Raw genomic sequence first — 21,145 nt, 5'->3', positions numbered from 1 at the left:
CCCTAATAGATATGCTGTCATTTTGGTACAAGCTGGCACACAGTCGCCATCACCACGTGGTTCTTGTTGCATTTGTTTTCTAGTCTTAATTGAAGGTGAAAAGTAACTAGTATGTCCTTGGCATTATATTGCATGTTGGGGGATTATTAATGATGTTTATTATTGGCATCATTATCAAAATATGGTGATTCCCTTGCTGCCTTACACGTGCTTGTGTTTTACTTGCTGAATAGGGGTGTCATAAGAGCTAGCAATGAAGTCAGCATTTGGATATGTCAAATTACTCAGCACCATGCGTGCCATGATTCCAGCTTAAATGACGGAACAGCAGCCCAGGCTCTGGGCTTGTCTGTATTTGTGGCAATCTTAATGCAGGACCTTGTCTGTTAATACACAGTAATCTTTCACTTTGCAGCATGTGACCAGGTGGTGATCTGTCTTTATTAACTTCGGATTCTGTGGAATACATTATATTTATTTTGAATGCAGGCTTTCACAAACTCTTTTAAATATTAATGGCTGGTCTCCAGTAGTCAGCATAAATATGATTTGCATTAGCACTAGTCATATCATATTGAGTGCCTCTGATGTCAACTGCTCAGTGTACTCATATCTGACATCATCTCCCGAGGTCACTGACAACTTTGACCTTTATTCTCGTGCACAGTTTCTATAGTCTCAGAAGCTCTTTTGAATTGATTTGAAATTTTGACTCTTCCCTTTATGAGGCAGTAAAATTGATAATTATTCAGATGGGAACCGAGCACTGAGTGAAAAATCAATTCCACCCGCTCTCTGCTGCGTATAAAATTACTTCTGAGTCTGCCGGACTGAACGGATGGCCGAGGTAAAAGCAGCAGGCAGAAATAGTAGAGAGGATTAGCTGGACGAAACTAATAGCCTAAAGGGATGGCTTTTGAGATGAGGGAGTGGGCCGGTTGGGGGTTATTATCAGCAATGATGGGCCTCATTGATCATATGTTTACATCAGGTTTCCATTGGGTTATAAATCAGCCCTGAATAGAAACGGAACCCAGGGCCTCACGTTTTACCAGAGGGACGATGGATTAGATTATTCTCATTTTCACACTCGGATGAAAAGTGAGACATTGATTATTCATCGGCTGGCCATTAAACACTGGGTTTAGAGATGATTTGCCTATCTTGGCAGCTCACGAGCAAGGTTGCTGCTTCATAACCAGCGGTTTCGGTTTTCAAGACATCTGTGTCGGTTAAGTAATGCATAACCCTATTAAAAGCAATGGGTTACAAATTGCTTAACAGTGCTGAAAAACTAGACCCTAATGACTAATTGTGCGTTGAGTTTAGAGAGGTTTGTCAGCTCTTTAAACTAAACTGATGCAATGATAACTGCAATTATTTACTAGTTAGAACTCTTTTTTTTTCCAAGTTGGATCTCTGGAAGTAGTCGGATAATTAAAATCTCCTGCAGCACTGGAGGAGCGGCCACCCCAGCTCGTCCCGTCAGCTGAACCACACTGCTTTCCTCCTTGAAAGCAGCAGAGATGTTCGAGCTCTTCTCAAAGCAGGCCTGGGAATCATTCTCTGGGGCAGACATGGAGCTCTGGGGCCGCGGTGCCAGCATTGGGACCACAGGAGCTGCTGCAGGATGGCGCCAGGAGCAGAGCAAGCATCCTTCTCTGCAGCAGGAGGGGCTGGGGCCGCTGCTTGGTGCGGGGTTGCAGGAGGAGCTGCTGGCAGTAGGTGCTGGGGCAGCGAGCTGGGGCTCCCAGAACCTGCAGGCACCTACTGTTTCTCAGCAGTACCTGACATGGCACTGGCATTCTTTCAGAGCTTGGCTTATAAGCTTTACAGCTGAGCACTTTTTTGCTATTAGATGAGGCATCAGAATGCAGTTCAGTAAATAGGTGGTTGTCCGTGACCGAGGTGCTCCTCTTCAGGCTCCTAGGATAGTGGAGTTACATAATTAAAGCCTATTAATTCATATATTGTTTGCTTAGGAATGTCTCATAGCAACTCTGGGTGTTTTTGTTTCTTTTTAGTAAGCAGGTATGATTGTACAAAGGCAGGAGCAATAGAAACCAGGAGCAAAACAACTTCATATTTATGTGTAAGGACCAGCATCCTTTTAAAGCATAACAGTGGCTCTTGGCTTTGGCTCTACTTTTTGCTTCGTTCCCAGGGCGAGCTGCTCAGTCTGAGCCTCATCTGCACACAACAGCATTATGTCTGTGCCTTACAGTTGAACTGAACTTACGTGTGACAAGTAACCTGAGATGCATGGATAGAAATTTATTACATTCAGCTATTGCTGCTACATTGGGTTGTGCTTTAAGCATGTTAATAAATAATTTTATAAGGTTCTTATTGTCACTTGCTGTTATTTCAGGAGCAACTTTCCAATGTCATCTAAACCAGCTGAAGCTGATATTTTCTCTACTTTATGAATGAAAGTGTAATTTTGAGGGTTTCAAGATGCTACCTGTGTCTTCTAGTGCTCATCTCGTCGAGCTGTACACATTAAGCTATTCGTTCAATTTTAGCAGGGAGAAGTGCTATTTGTGTTAGGTCTTTCCAAAAACCAATCTGTTTTGTAGGATCTTTCACCCATAGTTCTGACAAGCATCCCTCAGAGCCACAAGTGGTGGGCATACAACGCTGTGTGCACAGCCGTCATTAGGTTATGCCTGTGCTGGGTGTGGAAGGGTGGATTGGCTCTGCAGATTTTGGTGATCCCCTCCTTTCCTGGCTTTATGTACGTGGGAAGGAACAGGACAGCGTGTTGCATATTGGTCATATTCTGTGCATCATTTTCAGCAGAAGCTTGCAGATAAGCCCGTGCGCTTTTTTCTTTGCTGTGTTCAAACATAGTACAATTGTTTGGATTAGAACTGCACGGTGCCTGTGCCAAGACCCAGTGTGCAGGAGGGAGGTGTTCACCCAGGTCGGCTGGGTGAGGAGGGCTGCAGCAAAGGAACAGGGGCAGGGATGTGGAAAGGGTGAGGCAGGCAGCGGGGCAGTAATAGGGGGATGTGCTGCTTTGTGCTTATGGGTGAAACCTCAACAGGCTGCTGAGAGCTGCCAGTGACGTCCAACTGCTGCAAGTGACAGAGGTGCACAGCGTGAAGCAGCGCAGCAGCACTGTGTAGCACTCGTAAACCAGAAAGTAAAATGGCAGTTGCAGTGAAAAATCATGCTATTACTGGAGTAAAAACGTATCATCAAGTGCCACCTTCCTTTTTTTCCCCTTTTCTGTATAAAATTGGTGATGTTTGTTTTTCAGATAGACCTGAGTGCCATATTCAGCACGCGCAGAGCTATGCACAGTAACTGAAATAAAAAGACCAAGAGGAGGTGCATTTATGCCTCCTGCAGAAAAACCTGTGCAGAAGCACTTGTGTGTGAGCACACCACAGAAAGAAATCCGGGTTGTGCTGACAGAGGTCAGCTGTGCGGGCACTGAGTAGCGAGCACCTGATGCCACCTGAAGCCACGTGTTGGAGCACATGCTTAATTTTAAGAGCAGTCAAACCCACAGGTGCAGCCGTTCCTGTGCTTAAAATGAAATGTGCTCAGAGGCTCTGCTGAATCAGGAGCAGGGTGCTCAGCTTCTGCAGGCTTGAATGCTTTGATACGACAGTGAGAGGCATTTTCAGAGGGACATCTGTTTTCAACCCCGTAGCACAATTTAGAAATGTTATCCAATACTATCACAACTTTCTTTATTAATTGAAAGCGATGGAGATGTACCAGCTGTAGCCCAAGCCAGCAGAGACTTGGGTGGCTAAGCAACAGAAAAGGCACCATATTGAGTGAGCCAAAATTCAGTCTCAAAGTCATTTATTTTAACCAGTGACAATACGTTTAGACTCTAGTGTTTCGATTTGATTGATGGTTTAATATCATATATAATTTTTTTTAATGAAGGGAACCCATTTAAATACGTTAGCATTTGCACTCGTAGTCTCCCATGTACATAACCGCATTTAATCATTACAATGATTGTTTTTGCGGTTGCGTAATTTGTATCAGCAAAATAACTATGTCAGAGCCACCTTATCTTAATGACAAATACGATTCCTGCTCTCACACACACTTCTTCTGCACATGTGGAAGGGCAGCAGCGGGCTCTGTCTCCAGAATATTGCTAAGCACACCGCTTTCACCGCGTGAGCGCTGTCAGCAAAGACATCAAACAATATTAATGAGCTCGGAGTCTTTTCTGATACTGCTTTGTTTAAAGCCCTGTTGTGATTCGCTGTCATGTGAATTGAGTAATTTGATTTTGAGACTTTTAATGTTAAAATGCATCATCATTACTGATGTATCTGAAGACTTCACGCTCTTAATAATGGCGCTAAATCAAATTGGGAATCTCCTCTTAATCACCCAAGCTGTGCTGCAGCTTACACAAACAGTTTTGGGGACGGAGAGAAGTTTGGGGCCACAGAGTAACAAGTATTGTACAGAATTCGTGTGTGGAAACAAAAAGCCTCAATTGGGCTCGCAGCACAGAGTGCTAGAGGTGTCAGTGTTGGATGTGCACCCTCGGGCTAGGCAGCTGGTGTATGTATGCTTTTGTTTATCAGTTACTGGTTTATGTAGCCTTTAGGCCAGCACATGAAACAATCGTTCCTACAGGGTCAGCTGCTGGTCAGAAGCAAAGTAAGAAAAGACTTTGCGCTGCGGCGCGGCAGCCATCATTTCAGTGCAGCTGGCACCTGCTACTGGTGCACAGCGGGAGGGTTAAGGGTCAAAGAGGCAGTTGTTCTAAACTCAGTGATGGCTTAAAGGGACTTGTAGATTAATCTGCTTTATTAACTTCTGTATATTAGATAACTATTGCAGTGAATGACAGTCTGTCTTTCTGAATAAGTCCCTTCACCTCTTTCTCTTTTAAATTGGCTTTTGAGTAATGAATATTAAATAGAATACATTTCAAGGTAATTAAATGGAAGCATTAGGGTGATGTTGTTTTACAATCATATCTATAAGTTTCTTGTGTGTTTATCTTGCGTTATTACTGCTGGTTGCTTTTTGTTAGCGGAACAAAAAGCATAAATGTTTCAATTAAAGAAGAGGGACAGGCTGCATTTCTCAATGAGCTCCTGCCTCCTGCGCTGCATAAATATTTTCAAAAAGCGAATAAGTTTAAGTAGAAGTATAAAAAATGTTTTATTCCTTGTTTGCCGGGCTCAATGTAATACTTTACATTACTTGGAAATGTTCGATTTCTGCTGGCCGCGGTGCTTTTATATAAAACACTAAGAGGTGCTGGTTAGGGGAAGGGCAAAAAATATTGCCACTCCATACAATCTAACTAGCGATATGAATAGCACCAATAATTTTGTAAAGTTCACATTATAATTCAAAATCCAGTTAGAAGTGATGCTTGCAGTCTGGAAAGAAAGCAATATCTTTACAAAATGGATAGGGAAAGGTAACAATCCATTCCACAAGCTGCTACTGGCAGATTTGCCATGTGAGTAATGAAACTCACTCTGGATGAACAAACGCCCTCCCCTTCTTCCATTTAAAAGAATCAAATGTAAAATTCTAGAATAGCCCTCGTTTACAAGGATGCTTAATTGCTGCTGGGCACAAGAGTGGTCCAGTGCTTGGTGGCCTCTTGCTCCAACCTGTTCGTTTTGGCACGATTCATGATTTTGGAGTTCTGGGATGGTACCTCAAAATCCACACTTTTCCCAGGCTAATAAATTGCTGTTGTCTTTGGTTTCTTGTGATCCTGTGAGCTATTTGTGTTGTCAGGATCTTTAGAGATCATGATCTCTGGAAACTTTGGTTGCATTTTTTTCCCTCGTGCTTCCTTGTTTGTTTTTTCCATTGAAAACTGAGATTCTCTTGCATTTATGAATCTCCAAGAACATGCACAGTTTTAAAAAGAAAACAATAAAAAATCACAACAGATGGATGCAATTTGGGAGCACCATTAATTTAGCTCAGCTGAGCTTTGCATGGTTTAGGTGAACACAGTGTAGCTTCATCAGATCTTCCCCTTGCTTTGCTGGGCACACTGGGACCATCGGCAGCCAGCACTGCACCAAGGGCTCCAGCACCGCATGGCGCCTGACCTCTGTGTGTCACCACATCTCTGAGTCTGTGGTTCGTTTCCCTTTAAAAAAAAAAAAAAATTAAAAATGAAGTGTGTGCAGCCATCCTTTAAAATCTTTTTAGTGTGACAAGTAAAGTAATCTTCCATTGATACTTAAAAGTCCATCTGCAGAAATTCAGGGAGAATGTTGAGAGAGACGCAATATCTATTGAAATGTTGAGTGTCAAACTGCCAGGGTAATGTATTTAGTATGAAATATAATATTCAGTGCATTTTGTTTTGATGACTGCATGAAATAGCCTCGTGCTCTTATCCTTTGTTGTTGTTGTGAAAGATGATATTCACTAAGAAGTGTCGGTGACTATTCAAGACACAGTAGCAATGTGCTTATTACCATCTTCATCATCCGTCTTTCATGTTTATTCACAATGGCTTTGGTTGCAGTTCAGTTCACGGGGATAGCAAAAACACTTCTAATTGTTCAACAGTAGAAATTAGAATCAGTTTATGAATGATTTGAAAACAGATGAGGCTTGAAGTGCGTTACGTGATCGGTAATTAATACTTTGATTAGCCTTTTTAAGTTTTGTGCAATTAGGCTTCTCAAATCAAGTCAGTCCCATTGCTTTATGGAAGATCCTTGAGCAGTGGTTAGAGCCATGGTGCTGGGTTTCTAAAAGCCTGATTTCCTGCAAGGATTGGTTTGGGAGCCTGGTCTCCTCCCTGTCCCTGCTGACTGTCCACATCAGGGCTAAACTGAGGTAAGTCTGGGTGAAATAATTACCCAGGTTCTGCTTTTCTCCCTGCTACTGGTTCCTGCTGAGGTATGGGTGCCCTGGCTCTGCTGCTGGCAGATATCTGCACGCTTGGAGCTTGTGCTCGGCTGCCTGCAAACCCCAGCTGCCTTGTGGCAAGCAGCGTCAGCATGAGAGGTGGAGGGCTAGGAGGGCTGCACAGAACACTGCCACCCAGCTGGCCATTTGCAGGCCCTCCTGTAACAGAGATTTCAGAAAAGCCATGATCCTACAGGTAAAGAGGCCAGTTTGTATGCTGAAACCCTTCCGCAGTGCTGGAATCCCACACTGCCTTTGTGCACCAACTCCCAGCACTTGATGGAAGGGAAGGCAGGAGTGAACTGTACGTGAGGAACTGCACACTGTAAGCCCTGCTGTTAGCTGGGGGAAATACCTGAGATGCAGATGTAGGGCCATTTACATCCCTGAAGAGAGACTCTTGCTGGAAGGCAGTGGGTGTAGGTGAAGCTGCCATTCCCTCCTCCCAAGAGGATGAAATACTCTGCAACAGGCATTAGTTGGGAGGTGCTGGTGGCGGACACCAACCTCTTCCTCTGCCATCTCTCAGGTAGGAGTGCTGGCTGAGCAAGAAGGAATGGGCCCTTATCCTGCGGGCTGGGAGGAATGCTAGCAATCATCCGAGCTGACACGAGCTGTTTTGTACAGATCTGAACCCAGCTTCCTCTTCTTTATTGATAAGAGCAGAGAGGAGTGTGTATTAATTTTTTATAAGGATTTTAAAGAGCTCAGCTGTCTCCTACACCAAACCAACCTGAAGTTTATGTTTCAAACGTGATAAGTTGTGTGTTCCCAAAGTCCTAATTAATCACGCTTCCGTCATTCTTAAAAACAGCTGCAATGCTGTAAGTTATGGCTGCTTATTTAGAAAGAGCCACCTCTTAAATAGACAGCCCAGGTTAATTGAACGCGACCGCCCCAGAATCTGTAACTGAAAATCTTGGGGTAATACCACCTAAAAAAGCAGACGAAGAGCTGATGTTACAGTCATAAGTTATTCCAGCCTGAGGTCGAATAATTTGCTGCCTATGAGGGAGCACAGATGGATAGGCAGAAAGAAGCTGTGCAGATACATGAGTTTGTAAACATCTGTCAGCTGCACCAGATACCCAAATACAAAACCTAGCACTTAAGGCAGCGTGAGAATGTGACATTCAGCAGAGGCTCTACATGAAATTCAGCTCAGACGGAAACAAGTCAGCATACTCTGGAAGGTAACAATTAGTGAACTGTGTCCCCTCCTCCCTGCAGAAGGAGGTGTTACCTTCATCAAGCATCTTCCGTGTTTCTGCAGTTAACTGTTCTGCTCCCAGTATTTAATGAGCCAGACCATGTGCTGGGCAGACCTGTCCCACAAGCTTACCACCTTGCTGAGGGTTTGCAGCAGTCAGCTGGCATCTCTTTTCCTCCCTGATGGATGCCAGCTGACCCAGGAACAAGGTCTCCCTTAGGATAGAGGGACCTGCTGCTGAGAGGCAAGAAAGCATCTTAGACTTTCACATAACAGTTTAGAGGCAACTGCAGTACGAATAGAACACATTCTGTCGTGTTAGAATACGTCCTCAAATTAGAGGGAAGAGTATAGGGCAGTGTTTCGCTTTGGCCAGCTTGTGTGCAGGATGCAGCTGCTGCCCGTGCTCCAGCTCTGCCCTCATTACATCCTAGCGCACTGCAGACAGCTGCTGGGATCCTGGTGGCTTCCTGAAAGGCACTCAGTACTGACTCACTGCTGGTAGGAAGTGCTGGAAGCAAGCCTTAGTTTTGAAAAGTCTGCTTTGCCCTATTGGTCTGTGTTATTGTGCCAGTTTTATTTTAACAGTGAAGAAATAGAAAGCTGTTTTCAGTGGCTCTGGTATAGTAAATTTATTGGGCGCATTGCAGGTGCTTGTCATTAGCCTTAAGCTATCATCCTAAATGTATCTTTCTGAGTATGTGCTTATGTTTCTTTTTCAGATACAAAGACAGGTTTGACATAAGTTAGTACAATCTTATTGTGTGATTATTTCTTCTAGCTTGTGATTTGGACCTACTTCAAGTGAGCACTCCCATACTTAGAGCCCTTTGGCCAGTTCTAAAGACATATCCAGGAAAATGACGAGTTCCACGCTCTGTTACCGTTCCCTTTCTCACATCTATTGCCATCTTTTCAATCCCTTCTGAACACCGGTTTTAAAAAAAGACTCTCTCTGCACAATATAACAGATAACTGGTAGGAATACCCTGTGAAAGATCCAGACACTTTAATCATATTTCGGTTCATGAGCTGCAGATATATACGAGTTGTTGGCATGAGGTGTGTCACCCAGATGCCCTGCCTTTTTTTTTTCATTGTTTTTCATTTGATCGTTTAAACCTTGGTGCTGTTTTCATAAAAGGAAACAAAAAGTTGAGATACGAGATTGGGTTCTTTACAGTCTTATTCTAAGACTTTCCTGCAGCTTCTTAAGCTTCTGTTGTTGAGTCAAGGAATTATAGTAATGTATACTTAAATACATATACACACACATATACATAGATAAGAAATTATATGCCCTTAAACTTTTACATTTTTCAAATTCCAATTGATTTTCTATTTCTGACAAGTGAAAAGTATTTTTTAGTTCAGGAGTGATTGACTTGTTCTTACTTTCAAAATAAATACAAGGCTTTAGTTTTCTTGTTTCATTTGGAAGTGTTATTTTTTGAACGGACTCGAAGTGGGAAATATCAATCTGAAAGTTAGGCTTTCTAGTAAAATAAATATTTTAAAACAACAGATTAAAATTTAAGGTATTTAATAATCTTGGAGCATTTAAATCCTCTGAATATTATTAGTTGAATGATGATCCATTTATTGATATAGAAAGAATTGATGATGAAAGAACTGAGAACTCTAACGGACATTTAAATTAGTAATCACAGCTCCTAAATTAAGAGCAGACTGCCTGAAGCTAGAGATATAAAATCTACCAAGTTGTGTAAGCTAAACAATGAAATGGGCATCTTTTTCAGATCTGACTGGAACATCAGATCTGTTCTCACCAGCCAAGTGCCTGGTCAAAACCTGTGTGTTTTTAGAGCCTTCTGGATCTTTTGTGAAGCTCTACTTAATGCTGTCAGAGTTTTTAATGTAACCTTCTTTATGTTAAAAATGTGATTAGGGGCATTAGGGTAGAATATTTATCCCGATGTATGGGAGAGAGAAGTGAGTTACAGGACCTGCTTGGTGCTAGTTGTGCTGTACTGATACATGAAGCAGCAGAAGAACCTTTTTAATGGAAAGACAGCTTCTTTCCCAGCTTCTTTAGAAAAATGAAATCAGAATAAGGGGTGTCTTGAGCCACGTTTTCCTCCAGTGCTACAGAGAGAAAGTAGCTCTGAAGGCAGAGAGGCTCTGAAGAATTAATTTATTGGAAGAGCAGTTCTTTTCTGTTGCCTCTTCTGTCAATAGTTTCTTTTGTACAGAACAAATGTGTCAGAAGAAACATTATTGAACCAGATAAAGCGATGCCTTACATTTAAGATAAGAGGACAGAGACAAGGGTGGCAGTTTGAACTCCACAGGAAATGCATTATCTGCTTCTGCAGCCCCTCTTTGTCAATGGCTCTGTCACCAACTCAAGCCTTGCTTTCTGCCTGCTGCCCCTCGCCTGCCTCCAGCCAGCAGCTAGCAGGGCCTGGGGCTGCCTCCATCCTGCTGCTCAAATGGTGGGCAACACTGCAGCGCCATAACATTGCCATCATTGTTGCTCTGTGTGTGTTGCATCATAAATACCAATAAATATAAATGCAAATCAAATACGAAGGGAGAGGCGCGTTGTTTCCAAGGTCCTCCACAAGCCAAGTTCCAGCTCCTTTGTGACCTGAACGACAGAAATGGCCGTACAGATGGAGCTGTGTACCTGGAAATTTCCTCACACCCTGTGTCTCCTGATGACACGAGCTAGTGGGAATGGAGCCAAATAAGGGCCGTGTGAGGTTTGGGGGAGGATGCTGGGGATGTTGTTTGTCAGCATGGGAGGGAGCTGATCTGTGTTGTGTGAAAACAAGAGGGGTTTGGGGTGGAGTTAGCGAAATTAAGTGGCAGCCTGGTACTTCTGCTAGTAAACGAGCTGTGTGCTGAGGCAAAGCTTCATTGTGAAGTAGCACAGGTCTCGTCTAGACTAGCTCTGTAGCCTTGCAGACAAGGTTGTTTGGTCAGCATCGCTTAGACTTGAGTTCTGTGCAGCAGGGGTGACCTCCATGTGCTTGTTCATGGGCACAGTGTCTTTTGGTGTGTATCAGCAGTACTGTAAAACAAAGAAGGATCTGGAACGCTGACAGCTTGCTGTAGGCTCACGTAGAAATAGCGCAGGAAACCTTGCTACACAGTAAAACAAAGCAGCAGTAGCAGTAGTTGTGATGGAAAGACATAGAAAACAAGAGGACTTTTGAAGCTGTTATCATGGATTTTAGTGCTCTTCATCTTGATGGCATTAGGCACAGTGATTGCTGATGGCTTCTGCTGTAATGCACTCCTGACAACTTTCAATGTAGTAGACAGGATTGCCCCAATTTATTGTTGCATCTCTTACTGCTGAGCTGTACACCTAAGGGGCTTCTCTTTAGCCTTGTGAGAAGTGGGACTTGTAAGACGTCTGCAGAGACAACATGGTGGGATTGCAAATTGTCCATCTCTGAAAGCAGTAGACTTCTGTAACCTCAAGAAAAGCATAAATCACTGTCCTGGGGCTTTCACAGACAGGTGGTAAGCCTTCTTCGTGTTAGTGAGCTGATGCCACAAGTCCCAGCAGTTCTTTTATACAGAGGCAACCTTGTAGAAAGGTGTCAGCACTGGTGGTGACACGGCTGCATGTGAAGCAGAGGTGTGGAACTGAATTCCTCCTTGTGGAAGAAGTTGCACCCATTGGCATTCACTGATGCTTGCTGTACGTTTATGGAGAACAAACAGCAGATGTGAGCACAGTGAGGGGTGGGTGCCGCGTTACAGCAGTGGTGACAGCAGCAGTGGGTCACCAATCTGCTGGTGCAGATTATTACAGGTGTGGCATGCAGGCTCTTGTTCATTGCTGGTGAAAATGCATTGCTACTGGTGGTGATTATGTGGAAAAACGGTGTTCTGTAGCTGAGGGTTTGCTCTGTGAAGTAGTGTTATTGTGCTCTATGTATCTGTTATGTTTTCCAGGGAAATAAATAGGACATGTTACTTTTGGAGCAACCTACATATAAAGAGCTGTAATTATTGTTTGTGCCTGGTAAGTGCTTGTACAGAGATATTTGGATTGCTTGCACTAGTTGCAAAGCAGCGCAGAGGTGGTTTTGTCCTAGGAGTAATGGAAGATACTTTGCCTGATGTAAAACTGTGGGGTCTGGATTAAAATGGGCCTTTCCCTCGTCAGACCTTATGTTCCTAACTTGAAAGCTCAAATAATTTGTGGATATCTCTGTTGCAGGTGATTTGTAGTGCTAGGATTCATCTTTTTCATTTAGTGAAACATGCTGTTTGACTTAGCCTTGGTCAGTTATTACAGGCGAGTTTGTAGTGTGGCAGCTCTCTGGAGACCCTGCTCATAGCTTCTCGTTGGCCTAAAAGAAAGGATTTAATGATTTTCTTCTTCTATGTTTGGTTTTAGGGTGTAGATATTTTATAAATGTGAGTCAAAGTACTTACTGGTGACATTCTACAAATTTTCGTTCTGTTTAGTCTTTGAGTAATGTTTTTAGATTCGTATATGTTGTGGCCTTTGGCATTTGGGACTGCTGTGTCTCCAGGATATCTTTGCGGATTTTGTCTTTAAATGGATTCTACAGCTCTTCTGTGATTTGTTTTTACAAAAGTGGTGCTGATCCCTGAAATAAGTCCCACCCTCCCTAGCCACACACACCAGCAGTGTAGATGCACAGCAGGAGACCCCGGGGGAGAATACCTGCTGTGGTGGTAGCCAAAGGCTCTGTTACAGCCAGCCAACAATCAGAGTTACTTGTCTTCTGCTCGAGAGCCATAAAAGAGCTTAGCTGTATGGATTGATAGGTCTCAGTGATTGGTAAAGTTGATCAAGTGGCTTTATGTGTGCTGTAGATCTCTGTAAGTTAAGTAACAGAAATAAAATTTCCAAAACCACAGACTTGGATTTGTAACTGCCTTGCAATTGATGTAGATTTATAGATGCCTTGCTGTGATCAGGATTACCTTCATCATCAAATGCCTTTCAAGAAGGAGGAAGTGGGTGTGAGAAAACCAGGATCTTGAATAGCACCTTGAAATTAATCTGAAACAAACACAGATTACTGACCACACACATATTACTGTCCTATAAGTGAATCTGTACCTTAAATAAACACAACTTTAAGTTTCTGTTCCTATTTGTTTCAACTTCTGTAATTATGACCTCGGAGCTAAGCTTTAACATTCACTTTCTTCATTTCTTCACCTGGTATTTCTGCTTACAGAAATATTTGTGTGGAAGAAAGACTTTTGGGATACTGTGCCCATCCAGGAAATCTCAGCATGATTAGTAAAGGCTTTGTTAATTTTTCCTGATCGCCAAACTGTTGGAATTTTCTTTCAGATGATGTCAATCCTTATGAACAGCATCAGTTTGGAAGACTGCAGGAACCAACGGTCTGTGTCAGGACCACTGCTTGGACTTATAGCTCTAGATGAGAAGGTGAGCATTTAAGAGGTTCTTCCAGGTGCACTCTTTGAAATCATTATTTCACTTCAGAACAAAGCTGCCTGTGGCTTTTTGGAATCCCCTCCCTCTTTCCTTGGAACCTAACTCACTTAGCCCCATGCTAAGAGTAAAGCTCAGCTCATGTACCAGGTAATATTTTACAGATTTGTTCACAAAGGCTGAGTGGCTTCATTTTTATGAGAGAATCTTCTCAAACTTTACCCCAACTTTTACACACAATCTTAGATTATGCAAATATAGCAAACCTCTTTTTATTATTATTATTATTGTTATTATTATTAATAGATTTTAAATCTTTGTTTTTCCAGAATAAGGTAGAAATGATAGGCAAGCTCATCTGGCTTTTAGATACAGCACTGAAACAAGAACACTGTGGAAATCACGTCAGAAAAAAATTGCTTCCTAGAAAAATAGTTAACCAATTCCTTCTTCTGAAAGGTTTCACAGGAACAAGCAGCTTTGAGGATATTATCTGAGCTCTTACACTTAAGTACCAGCATTGATTGCAATTTGGATTGTGTTCATCTGTGGCAAATCATATAAACCAGGAAATACTCTGCAATTTGCCCTTTCAATAAAATCTGAAACTATGAATTTGGATATACCCATCATGTTTCCCTTGTGACTTAATAGAGACAATATTGTCAGAAATGGAAACCATCTGAGTAAATGAATGCGAATCGATTTAAATGTGTGCATTTTTTTGTATAGCCAGGCATTGTTCCTGAAGATACTGACCTGTTGTATTTGCCACAGTTCAGAGCTGGCTCTAACTTTATTCTGAATTGCTTTATATCTTGGGCAGTCACAAGCCTCAGTGTATTACTGCTTTGGAGAATGAATTGTCTATACAATAAGAGGGTGCTGGAAAAAAATAAGACACTAAGATTAGCAGCAACTGCATACATTAAAATTCAAACTGAAATCCCAGCTATGGAAGGAAACTAATAGAAGAAGAAAATATATCAAGAAGAGAAGCGCTGTCTCATCATTCACCTGTGCTGAAGGATCCAATTTTAGCCATATCCAATAGCACTGTCATTCATCTTCTTGGTGTGTTATTGTGATTTAAATCCAGGCTCTATAAGAGAGAGCAGTTCTTTTAAAATGATTGAGAGGGAATAAGGGCAAATTCAGTGTTTAGGAAAACTTTATGACATCACAATATTATACTTTACAGATGGAAGCAATATTTCCTACTTTGGAAGGAAAACTAATCATTTTCTATCTGCTCTGAGTCACTGCATCATTATAAAAGTGGGAAATAAGTAGCTTTGTGCGTTCCCAATCTTGTTCAAGACGACACTTTTGTTTATATAATGCTTCTGATTTATAGCGTTTAAGTATTAGCCTGACTACATATTAATTATGTGTTTTTTGATGTTAGCTGCTTCAGTATGAGAAGAAATTAAATATTTCACTTGAAGATAAAACTGTGGAGCTGTAAATCACAAGAAATAAATTTGTGACTGGCAGAATATTCTTTTTACTGAAATTAGACTGGTTCTAATGATTATGTGTTTTGCTTAGCAGACACAGGTACGTACAAGCGCCGTTACTTATCAGCAAGCCTTCCATTTCTTTTGGAAGGATGGAGAACAGGAAATATAATTCACAGTATTTGCATGCCCGTTTTGCATGGAGCATATTATTTTGTGTTCAGAAACAAGTAGGTGATGTACTTAGATGTGGCTGTAAGAGTCATCTTTCCTCGGCTCGTTTCAGTACACCGCCAGCTTATTTATTGGAAGCAGATTGCTTTATTTCAGGTGGGGTATCAGTCTGTACAGTTCCTGTGGTAGCAAGCACACATTAACCACATTTTACTTTTATTGTATGTTCTCTACTTTCGTTTTAATGATACTTCCCTTGCCGATAGTTCGTCTCAAAGGGAAGGCGGCAGGTTTACCTGGGGACTCAGAAAAGCTAGGATTCATACTTGCTTGTCTTTATAGGCTGAGTTACGCCAAAATGGGAGTTGTATACAGAGCCCACCCTAAAACAATGCCGAATCTTTTGAGACAGCATCAGCTTGCTATCAAATGAGATGGTTTCCAGTGGCTCCTGACATCATTCCTCTCCCAAAGTGAGGCAGCAAGTTTAATTTAAATCCTGATGGCAGCCAGGATCCGGGCATCTCCTTCTTGCTATTCTTCAACAAAGAAGATCACAAGCATGTGTGTGCATGGGCAGAAGTGATGTTATTGCAGAGAAGCCCTAGAAGCCCCTGGGCTCAGAGCAGCTCTGTAGTGCTGGAGCAGCGATGCCATGGGAGAGTCCTCAGCAGAGGCTGTCGGCGGGGATGTTGGACAGAGGTGTAATTCCTTGCTGTTAGGGAGGGTATTGGTAAGACTTTCTGTTGTGGGGTTGACGAAAGAAGCTCTTGGAACACCTCTGTTCCAAAACTGTGAGTACCAGAGAGGATCTCAGGATTGCAGCCTTTTCTAGACTGAACTCTGCATTTGTCACCTTGAGAGAATGCTTTGGGGAACGTGTTTGTTGCAGACAGATATTTCATCTTTTACTCCTACGTGTTTTTCAAGTTTGAGTTCACACATCGTTTGGGATCCAGCTATTTGATCAGCAGGTGCTGTAGCGACCAGCACAGAAGTGTGATACAGGGTGTGTCTGTTTTGAAAGGAGCTGGGTTGGGGGCTGGTTTTTCACTTCCTATCGTGGAATCATAGAATGGGTTGAAAGGGACCTTACAGCCCACGTATCTCCAGCCTCCGCCATGGGCTGATTGCTGCCCACCAGATCAGGCTGCCCAGGAGCCCATCCAGCCCAACCTTGGGCACCTCAAGGATGGGGCACCCACAGCTCCTCTGGGCGACCTGCGCCAGTGCCTCAGCTCTGAGTATTCCTATCATCCTACTGAGTTGTCATGGGCTTAAGACTAGAATGCCCCGATTTTACTACGTTTTCTTTTCTCGTATTTTTGCATTAATACAAGAGAGCTGCATTTTTGGTCAGAAGGAAGCTCATGTTTGAAATTTAACTGGTTTTAAACTGAGGTGTTAAACAAATCCCTGGCATGCATTTTGGCTATCTGTATGATACCCTGGTGTATCCTTTTTTTTTTTTTTTTTTTTTTTTTTGCCTAGCATTAACTTCAAAAGGCTGTTAACATTTTGCATGCTAAAAACTCTTTTCAGCCTTCTTTTAATGAGTTTTCTTGATGTGCAACTGAAATGTGGAGATGAGGTTAGGCTTTCCTCCATCTGTATGTGTGCCTTTGACCAAACTAGCTTAGCAGTTGTCAATGTGGTTGCTTAAGCTTTTACCTCTTAATTTCTGTTGTCATTCTTGAACCAAAAGGCCACATTCATTTTAGAGTGGCTCCTATATGTCTGACTTGGTTACTGATGGTAAAACTTGGACTGGTGGAACTTTCTGTAGCAGTGTCTGTGGATGGAACTGCTATCCTGCCTTTCGAATGATGTGGTGTGGGGAAGGTACTGTAGAATGGAGTGGAGACCACCAGCAATACCCTTCTTGAATGCTGTGAACCTCTGCCAGGTGCTCGGGCACAGGTTCAGCAGAATAGTTCATTCACCTCTGAATAGCTGTCTCTCTCAGTGTTTATACTGTGGATGTGCTTATGCCCAAGGCCAGAAGACTTTGGTCTATGTAGTCAGTATGGTAATCACTAAACAGGATTATACAACTTCTTTGGCTACAGGAATAGGGTAGCTGATGACTCTGGAGATTGCATCCCATTCCTTATTGCTAGGCTAGCCAAAATTTGTCCAAAGGTGGTAAAAAGTTCTATTTTAACTAGTCTGTAGATTAACCAGGACGGAGTGGATATAGTAATACAGAAAATGTCATAGAATGCCTAGCTTCTAAAGAAGCAAGGATGAATCTGTCTCATGTCAGCAGTACAGTGGATTAGATCCTGCAGTGAGATGTGCAAACTTGCACCATTCAAAAAAGACTTAAAGAGGAGTTGGGGAACATTTATATCACCTCTCTCAGGTGGCTTCATGTGTTGGAGCTCAGAAAGTGGCCCCTCACTAAATTGTAGTCGTGAGGTAGGACTGAAGCTGGTATGGCTCAGGACACCTAAATCTGCTTGCAGTTTGCCCAGCTCCTCTCACAGAGGGCAGCCTGTGAAGCTTTGTTCAAGAATGCTCCTGGTGCAGGTGAGTAACTGGCTTTAAACTTCCAAATCACATTCCTGAAGTTCTCTGTTTCTTTATCACAGTACTTCAGTGAGCTGAGGGCAACTTTGATAAACAGCCAGCCTGGCAGCACACAGCAAGACCTTGAGCAATGCTTCAGGAACCTCATGAAAGGAGTTGAGCAGAAGGTTTCAGTGAAGAACAGAGGCTGGTGAGTTGATAACACATAAGTAGCCGTGAATTACTTCCCTGAGAAAGAAGGGTCATTCCCCATAAAAGGACTTATCCCTAGACTGAGCAGTTGGAGCCTGAATCTGTGGGTAAACATGGCAAGGGTAATTTTTCTGGTAACACGAATCACAGAGTCAACCAATCTTGCCCTCAGTCGAAAAGCAGAGTGGAAGTTGGCAGACTCACCGTTTCTCCTGTCAGCATTGAATGTTCACTGTTTGTTACCGGGTGGCTCTGGCCCTGTGGTCTGTGTGCATTACTCTGCCAAAACAAACCCTGAAATTATGGAGACACAATCAAAGTCCCGGCTGCGGGGCTCCCTGCAAGGCCTGAAACAACCTGCAGAACATCTTGGACAGAATGACTAAGACCATTTGCTGACTTTATTTCTCTAACTTCTTTTCTCTTTGTTGCTGTGGAAATTGGTGATTACTTTTTAATCCTTACATAGTTTTGCATTGATTTTGGACTCTGTTATTTTGTTTCATTTTCCTGTTAAATTCCAGTATTAAAACAAGTTCCTTATGGCCTGACAATCGATGAGAGGCAGAGATAGAGGGATTTGGAAGTGGACCCAGAGAAGCGCAGATCACATCCTTGGCAGTAACTCTGACAGACTTTGTGTAACTTGTTCTGGGTTGGGAGAAAACTGGGGGGAAAAGGCAGAAAGGCATCAGAAAGGACAGGAGTGCCCATTAAAGAAAGCAAAACAGAGCTGATGGTGGTGAGCTGTAGGACATGGGCTGACTTTGCAGCTGTGAATGCTAGGGGAGTCATTTGACTCAAAAGTCCTTCTGGATTACATAAATAAGTAAAACCACACAGAAGGAGAAGAAACGTGAACAGATGAGGAACTGAGCAAAACTCTTTGCTAGAAATTGATAGTTTCTTAGTTCTGTGTCTATTTATTTTTACTGAAGGCAAGAAGTCCTCCAGATAACACAGTTTTCGGAGAAAAGCAGGCTTTGATGTGCAGGTTCTCTGAGCTGCCTTATTTCTAGAAGCTGGACTTTAAGGGCAGAAGGGAACAGCTGGATGTGCTAGTGTGGGCTGAGGGGGGCGGGGTGGCAGGAGGCTGGCCCCCCACACCAGCCATGAGCCGGGCAGCAGGGATGTGGCTCTCCTCTCCCTGCCCTCCCTGCTCAGGGAGCAGACAGAGGCTTCCATCATGAGGGCTGCTGGCAAAGATTAGATTTGGCAAGCGTTAGATTTACATATATGTAGATGTAAAGCGTATTTTCATCTCTGAGCTCTGTGGAGCGTTGTCAGATGGGTGGTGGCGTGGAAGCTCTCAGGGAGCTTTTGTGGAATTGCAGCAGGGAGAGGTGGGTGCAGGTGTGAGGGGACGGGGATAATTCGGTCAGACAGCAGCTCGTCTGTCTGGGTAGCATCCGCCTGTCTAACTTAGGAAGACTCCTAAGCCATCACTTCCCAGCAAGCAGCATGAGTTAATACATGGCCGTTCTGTTTTCAGCCCTTGATTCGTAATCCTTGTCTGATTTATTCTGTGGAACAGGAGGCTTCTTTTAACGGTGATTGTTTAAATTTGAGCAGAAATCAATTTCCATTAGTAAGGAAATAAACACAAAAGTAAAAAATTATGAATAGAATAAAGAATGAACTCATAATTGCATCCTGTATTTCCACACACTTCACCACACTGCAGTTACGCATACTCATCAAATACAGTGCTGTGGAGGTAGGCAGGAAGGATTATTTCCCTGTTCCTGCCAGGAGACCTGGCCTGAGCTCACGTCAGTTCCACAAGCACCTGTCTGTGCAGCCCCGTGCAAGAAGGAGCCCCGAGGAGCCATTCTTTGGCAAACTTTATTAGCTTTGCTCTAGCGAACCAGCAAAGTCTGACAATCAAAGCAGAGAGCATTGAGGCTACAAACAAAAGATGACCCAGAGACCTTAAATGCAGCGTGCTTATATATTTTCCTGACATTTAAAATACTTTTTTTAAGCACACAAGCGGTATGTGATAAATGGCAATGAAGTTCTGTGCCAGGCGGGTGCTGGCGCAGTGTCTCACATGAGGAGGGTGGTGGCAGCAGGGCAGCCTGGACTTGGTGACCACCTGGGTGCGTCCCAGAGAGCCCTTTGCTGGAGGTTGGGGAGGGTCTGGATCAGGGTCCTCATTGCATTCAGTTCCCAGGAGACTTGTTGTGTGATTCAGACCATTGGTAGGCTGTTTGTAATGCTGTCCAAATACGCTTCTGAGTTCATTGCTGTATTGCAGAACTCTTTTCGAGAGCACGTGGTAATTTTTTTTTTCCCCATTTTCCTCTGTTCTTCTTTCGATTCCATTTCCATCTTCGTTATTCTTTTTACCACTTACTGAGATCAATGTCAAGTCTCTCCTAACCAACTGTTGGGTTTTCTTCTGCCCAGGTTCACCCAGAACGTGTCAGTGTTCTGAAGGGACGTGGCTGAGGTGCTGCGCAGTGAAGGGGCGGCCGATGCGGGCAGCTTGGGAATGAAGAGCTGACAAGGACTGGGGAAAGCAGAGCTGGCTAATAAATCTGTTCTGAAAGCTTTGGAGCCTTGTTATATTGTTAGATTTTGAGCCTTGCGGAAACTACTTGTTTAGTTAACTTCTGCCATTCTATATCTCTGGTATAAACATAAGGCTTTGCAATAGTGAAAGCAATGTGAAGTCAACATTTTCTGCCTTTCTTAGCAAAATTTACTATCTTGTTCTTTTATCTTTATGAAACGGTGTAGAAATAGTACTTAACCAAAGAGCATGACAGTGTGCATGAGGAAATGGAAGACTACAGGTGAGCACTTTAGACTCTTAAGTATGGCCAGGAAATTAAGAATGTTGCATATAATATAAGAGAGCTGATGGAGCTGCCGTGAGTGAAACACTGGTGGGATCTGAATTTCACCAGCACAAGTTTTCCAGGTCTTTGGAAATGGGGAGACAGGGGAAACCAGGGCAGAAAGAAGTTGCTAAATGTTATGATGCTGTTTAAACAGGATTAAATGCATCCACTCCAACAAAAAAAAGCAAGCAGATCCAAAGACGTATCGCTCATACTTACATGGCTTCTGGCACGATGAAGATGAATACATGCATCTAAACCAGCAAACTTGGCAGATTTGTCTTCACCTCTCAGAGGTGGTGAAGAGCTCTGTGTGTACCAACCAGAAACCCTCCATGAGTCTGCAGTGCACACACACAGCACTGCTCTGTGCAGCACAGTGAAGGGCCTGAGGTGGGCACAGGGTGCCAATGATGAA

General features: G+C 43.0%; 1 protein-coding gene across 6 annotated transcripts in view; it reads left to right on the top strand.

Annotated features, from left to right (window-relative positions):
• Nucleotides 1–20,432, top strand: part of LOC122164279 (ran-binding protein 17-like) — a 62,297-nt gene extending 41,865 nt beyond the window's left edge. For all 6 annotated transcript variants that reach the window (XR_006170176.1, XR_006170175.1, XM_042826154.1 and 3 more), the window contains 3 exons: nucleotides 13,416–13,514; nucleotides 17,749–17,876; nucleotides 20,291–20,432. Coding sequence is in view for 4 of the 6 variants with exons in the window: in XM_042826154.1 (XP_042682088.1) it covers nucleotides 13,416–13,514; nucleotides 17,749–17,876; nucleotides 20,291–20,318 (255 nt within the window). In the remaining 2 variants the exon portion in view is untranslated. The remainder of the gene's footprint in view (nucleotides 1–13,415; nucleotides 13,515–17,748; nucleotides 17,877–20,290) is intronic.
• Nucleotides 20,433–21,145: the final 713 nt, after the last annotated feature.

This window comes from Centrocercus urophasianus, unplaced genomic scaffold (assembly GCF_019232065.1).
Source record: "Centrocercus urophasianus isolate 14NV4802_14NV808 unplaced genomic scaffold, USGS_Curo_1.0 seq_26, whole genome shotgun sequence".
Taxonomy (NCBI): domain Eukaryota; kingdom Metazoa; phylum Chordata; class Aves; order Galliformes; family Phasianidae; genus Centrocercus; species Centrocercus urophasianus.
The sequence above is the reverse complement of the archived record's forward strand: the minus strand, read 5'-3'. Positions and strand labels throughout refer to the sequence as shown.